Source organism: Acanthisitta chloris, unplaced genomic scaffold (genome assembly GCF_000695815.1).
Source record: "Acanthisitta chloris isolate BGI_N310 unplaced genomic scaffold, ASM69581v1 scaffold1467, whole genome shotgun sequence".
Lineage (NCBI taxonomy): Eukaryota > Metazoa > Chordata > Aves > Passeriformes > Acanthisittidae > Acanthisitta > Acanthisitta chloris.
The window spans coordinates 6,385-12,040 of record NW_008682947.1 but is presented as its reverse complement, the minus strand read 5'-3'; the positions used below and the strand labels follow the sequence as shown (position 1 = coordinate 12,040).

At 55.9% G+C, this 5,656-nt stretch overlaps 1 protein-coding gene across 1 annotated transcript in view; it reads right to left on the bottom strand.

Annotated features, from left to right (window-relative positions):
- The window catches only part of RNF31 (ring finger protein 31), a gene marked incomplete at both ends in the record, with an annotated part of 13,307 nt that overhangs the window by 1,707 nt on the left and 5,944 nt on the right, over window positions 1-5,656 (bottom strand). The window contains 5 exons of the mRNA XM_009078696.1: window positions 291-454; window positions 882-980; window positions 1,818-1,991; window positions 2,702-2,929; window positions 3,807-3,971. Coding sequence (XP_009076944.1) covers window positions 291-454; window positions 882-980; window positions 1,818-1,991; window positions 2,702-2,929; window positions 3,807-3,971 — 830 coding nt within the window. The remainder of the gene's footprint in view (window positions 1-290; window positions 455-881; window positions 981-1,817; window positions 1,992-2,701; window positions 2,930-3,806; window positions 3,972-5,656) is intronic.

Below are 5,656 nucleotides of genomic sequence, written 5' to 3'. Positions count from 1 at the left end.
AACTCAGCACAGGACAGGGATGAGTGCTGGGGCAGCCACTGGGGGACACCAGAAAGCACCAGTCACTCCCAGTATGGACCAGTATACACCAGTAACCTCCCAGTATAGCCTAGCACGTCCCACTGCCCTCCCAATCCTCCCCCCGCCACCGAGTCCTTCCCAGTGCCCTCCCAGTGCCCCACAGATACTCCCCTGTTCCCCCTGGTGCCTCCCGGTTCATCCCAGTACCGTGCCAGTGCCTCCCAGTATGGCCCAATGCCCTTCCAGTAACCCCCGGTGCCTCCCAGTACCGTTCCAGTGCCCTCCCAGTCCCTGTCCCCTCCCAGTTCTCCCAATCCTCTCCCCATCCATCCCAGTGGCTCACTGGGCGCTGGCACTGGGGGCAGCAGCACTGGTGGCACTGGGGGCACTGGGCAGGGCCTCGATCACCCTCGAAGATGAAGCCAAAGGAGCACTGGGAAGTTACAAAGAAATCAGCATAAACCAGTAAAATCCAGTGACCTCCCAAGTCCCCTCCAAGTCCATTCCAGTCTGTCCCAGCGTCTCCCAGTATAGCCTGCTAGGGGCCAGTGCCCTCCCGAAGACCTCCAAGTATGGACCAGTAACCTCCCAATCCCCTCTCAGTATAGCCCAGTATGGCCCAGTGCCCTCCCACTGCCTCCCAGTATGGACCAGTATAGCCCAGTGCCCCCCCCCAGATCCCTCCCAGTATGTCAGAGTATGAATCAGTGATCTACCAGCGCCCTCTCAGTGCCTCCCAGTATAGCCCAGTGACCTCCCAATCCCCTCCCAGTCCCCTATAGATCCCTCCCAATAATGTCCCAGTGCCCTCCCAGTCCTTCCTAACCCTCTCCCAGTGCCCTCCCACTCTGTTCCAGTACCTGAGGACACCAGAGGAAATGGGGGTCCCTGAGCAGTTCCAGCTCTGCCAGTTTCTGGGTCACTAGGCCAAAGGTCTCAGGGTCCAAACAGCGTCTGAGCTGCACCAGTAAGGACCAGTTAGGACCGGTAAGCCATCAGTAAGTCCCAAACCTCCTACCAGTAACTGAAAATCCCACAACAGTAAGGAAAAACCCCAAACCATTAACTCACCAATAAGGCTAAACTCCAAACCAGTAAGGTCAAATGGTTTCAGTAGCTCTAAACCTCCTCCCAGTAGCTCCCAGTAACCCTATAGCCCAAACCAGTAAGGCCAAATCCCAAACCAGTAACTCCAAAACCCAAACCAGTAACCCTGAGCAGCCTCCCAGTAGCTCCCCGTACGCCTATGACCATCCCAGTTAGCCCAAACCCCAAAACAGTCCCTCTCAGTGCCCACCCAGTCCCCTTCCAATCTACTCCCAGTATAACATAATCCCCTCCCAGTCCATCCCAGTTGCCTCCCAGTCCATCCCAGTTGTTTCTCAGTACATCCCAGTGACCCTAAATTCCCTTCTAACACCCTTTAGGTCCCTTCAAATTCCCCCCCAGTGCCCTCCCAGTCCATCCCAGTTGCCTCCAAATCCCCTCCCAGTACATCCCAGTATAACCCAGCGTCCTCCCAGTATAACCCAGTCCCCTCCCAGTATAACTCAGTGACCCTTTTAACGCCCTTTAGAGCCCCCCCAGTCCCTCCAATCCCTCCCAGTTTGTCCCGGTGCTCCCGGTACCTGCGGTTCCAGCATGGACGAGTGGCAGAGCCTCCACTGCCAGTCCCTCCCAATCCCCTCCCAGTACATCTCAGTCCTTCCCAGTACCCCTAAATCCCCTTCTAATGCCCTTTAGAGCCCTCCCAATCCCCTCCAAACCCTCCCAGTCCCTCCCAGCGGTCCCAGTACCTGCGGCTCCAGCGTGGACCAGTAGCAGAGCCGTTGGGCCTCGTCACGTAGGTCAGGGTGGGCACAGCTGGGGCAGCCCAGGGCCCACACTCCCCTCTCCCTCACGCCCACCGTGAAGTGTAGCCGGAAACACTCCGGGCACAGGGGGCAGGAGCATCCCGGGAGCCACTGCATCTATGGGGCAACCAGTAGAAACCAGTATAAACCAGTAACAAACCAGCTAGACCTACAGAGTACAGGAAAAGAATTGGTGCTATCACCCTGTGGTCATAGATGAAACTATAGCTACTAATACACAGATACTACTGAGTTCTAACAGATCCCAGTAGCTCCCAGTAAGCCTAAACCCACTCCCAGTATGTCTCAGTAACCCTATATGAACTCTCAGTAAGCCCAAACCCCAAACCAGCAAGTCCTAGTACCTTAAAAGCCCAAACCAGTAACACTGACTACATGTCACTAAGTCTAAACCCCTTCCCAGTAAAGTCAAACCCCAAACCAGTAAGTCCCAGTAACCATAAGCACCTCCCAGTCCCTCCTAGTCCCCTCCCAGTGCCTCCCAACCCCTTCCCAGTGCCTCCCAGTACAAACCAACACCTTCCTAGTACAAACCAACATAAACCAGTACAAACCTAAGCCCAGGGCGGTGCCCAACCACACACTGCACGCTCCCCCCCAACCCCCGCCGAGGCCCTCCCAGTAACCCTCAATCCCCTCCCAGTGCCTCCCAGTCCCTTCCCAGTGTCCTCCCAGCATAAACCAGCACCTCCCAGTCCCCTCCCAATGCCTCCCGGTACCCTTCCAGTGTCTCCCAACCCCTTCCCACTGCCTCCCAGTGCCTTCCCACCCCAAACCTGTATGAACCAGTACAAACCAGTACAAACCTGAGCCCGGGGCAGCGCCCAACCACACACTGCACACTCACACCTGAGCCTCCTCCTCAGGGCGCCTCGGTCGGCACAATCCCTCACAGCCTCCACCAGCTCTCCCAATAAGCCTTCGCTACTGGGATCCACTCGGCCCAGTCCCAGTTCGTGACCCAAACTGGCCACCAGTAACGCTCGACCCCAACTGGCCACGGACAGCGTGGCCAGGATGCGTCTCACCAGAGCCTGGGGAAGACCAGTATGGACCAGTAAGCTCCCAGTAAGGCCAAATCCCCTCCCAGTAGCTCCCAGTAAGCCCAAGCCCCAAACCAGTAAGGTTAAACATCAAACCAGTAAGGAAAAAGCTCAAACCAGTAACTCCCAGTAAGCCTAACCCACGTCCCAGTAGCTCCAAACCACATCCCAGTAGGTCCCAATAAGGCCAAACCCCAAACCAGTAAGTCCCAGTAATTCCCAGTAACCTCCAAAGCCAATCCCAATTTCTCCCAGTGCCTTCCCAGTATATTCCAGTAACCCCCTAGAGTCCTCTCAGTGCCTCCCAGTTCGTTCCAGTAACCCTCCAGTGCTTCCCAGTATGGCCCAGTGACCTTCCCAATGCCTCCAGGGCCCTCTCAGTAATCTCACAGTACGGCCCAGTAACTGCCCCAATCCCCTCCCAGTGTCTCCTAGTGACATCCCAGTCCTCTCCCAGTGCCTCCCAGTCCCCTACCAGTTAGAGTGCAATGCCCCCTCAGTGTCCTCCCATTAACTCCCAGTCAGATGCCAATGCCCCTTCCAGTGCCTCCCAGTCACTCCATTAGACCCAATGCCCCCTCAGTGCCGCCCCAGTGCCTCCCAGCCCCCTCCCACTAACTCCGAGTTAGATCCCAATGGCTACTCAGTCCCCTCCCAGTGCCCCCCAGTAACTCCAGTTAGATCCCAACGCCCCCTAAGTGCCCTCCCGATAACTCCCCGTCAGATCCCTATGCCCCCTCAGTGCCCTCCCAGTCACATCTCAGCGGAGCCCAGTCCTCTCCCAATAACTCCGTTAGATCCCAATGCCCCCTCAGCGCCCTCCCAGTGCTCCCAGTTCACCTGCTGGTCAGGGCAGTCGAAGTCCAGCGCCTCCTGTGGCAGGCAGCTGTGGCAGCCAGAGGCGCTGCTGGAAGGGCCTGAGCCGGTGGCGCTGGAGGTCCCTGAGCGCCCCCCAGAGGTCACCCCCGTTGTGCTGCAGCGCCTGAGCCGCCTCGGGGCGACCGGTGAACCCCAGGGACGACAGAGCTGCCAGCTGCGACCAGTACAAACCAGTAAGAACCAGTACACGCCGAGAAGAACCGGCAACAAACGCTACAGGCAGGTATAAACTAGTATAACCCACTCGAACGGGTAAACCCGGTGTCCCGTGGGTAGTCAGGGTCTGGCGGCCGAAGATATCGCGATGTACGGAACGATAGGGCCCTGCCCTGTTAGCTCTGACGGCCGATCGCGTTGAGCTTAGGGTGTAAGCAGACAGAAGTGACGTTGTAAAACCCAAGGGTTTTTCCAGACTGGCAACGACAAAGCAGACGTCGCCGCAAAAGTGGCCGCTAAGAGATGCGCGTCAGCTACGCGAGTCCCTCCACATCGGAGCCAAAGCGTTAGCGAAGAAATGCGCCATCTCAGTCGCCGACGCCAAACACTTAGTAGCCACCTGTCCTCACTGTCAAAAAACACCACTGTGGCCCAGTGGAGTCAACCCCAGAGGTCTTAAGGCCTCCGAGGTGTGGCAGATTTGACGCTCTGTCAGCTGCGGAAACCCCCAGCGCGGTTAGCAGTAACTATAGATACGCATAACGGAGCGATCGTAGCCACACAACACCGTAAGACCGACTCTAAAGCGACCACCCAACGCTGGCTGACAGCCACGGCGTGGCTCGGCGTCCCTAATCAGATTAAAACAGATAATGGTCCAAATTTCGTTTCTAAATCAGTCCAGGCATTTGCTCTGAAATGGGGTATCGCCCTAACACGTGGCACTGCACACAACAGCACAGGACAAGCCATAGTCGAACGAGCGAATCAAACCCTGAAATCCAAACTGGAGGTGTTGGCAAAACCAGAAGGTTTTACCAACGCCATTCCCCCAGGAGACCAAGCGTGTCCGCTAGTGACCACCCTTTCAGCACTAAATCAATTTCCCAGGGGAGAAGAGATAAACAGCTCCACCCAAAAACACTGGGCCACTCGAGCACTAGAAGAAGACCCGACGGTCATAATCAGAAACGAGCTGGGAGAATGGGAACAAGGGTGGAGGCTAGTCCTTACAGGGCAAGGGTATGCCGCTGCCAAAAAAGATGGAAAAGTTAAGTGGTGCCCACTTAAATCCATTAAAGCAGACCTTCAGAATAAAACTCGTGAAAACTGTGAGTTTTTGTTCACAGGACTGGACTGTCGGCCGCCCTCGTGACCCGTATGCCCCAGTGACAAATGAAGACGAGTCGACAAGCATCCTGTGCACACCTGGGAGTTCCACACCAGTGGAATCCGAACGACATCATGGCCCCCGTGGGAGGGGGCAGAGATACCTTTGTGTAATCCTGATCTTAGAACTTGTTACTGTAAGACAGGTCGGATCGGAACACCACCCCCATCAACCTTTTAAATGGACCCTACGCCGGTTGGAGGATCAGCAGATCGTCGCAACCCAAATAACATCGGGAGGACCAATCTTTAATTCCACTTTGTGTCAGCTTGTCCCAAGACCTCGATGCTGGGATTCCCTGGGATTTTATACGTGCCCTAATTCAAATCCCGGAAGGGATACGGTAACTACCCTAATACTGTAGTCACTGGGGTTGTGAGACCATAGCCCCCAGCTGGATACCGGGCAGTGGTATAGATAAATATTTAAAGGTTCAGTGGGGCCCATGTGGGTGCAAACCACCGCAGAGGATGTGGAAATTGTCAGTACCTCTTCTTAAATGTCACCAACCC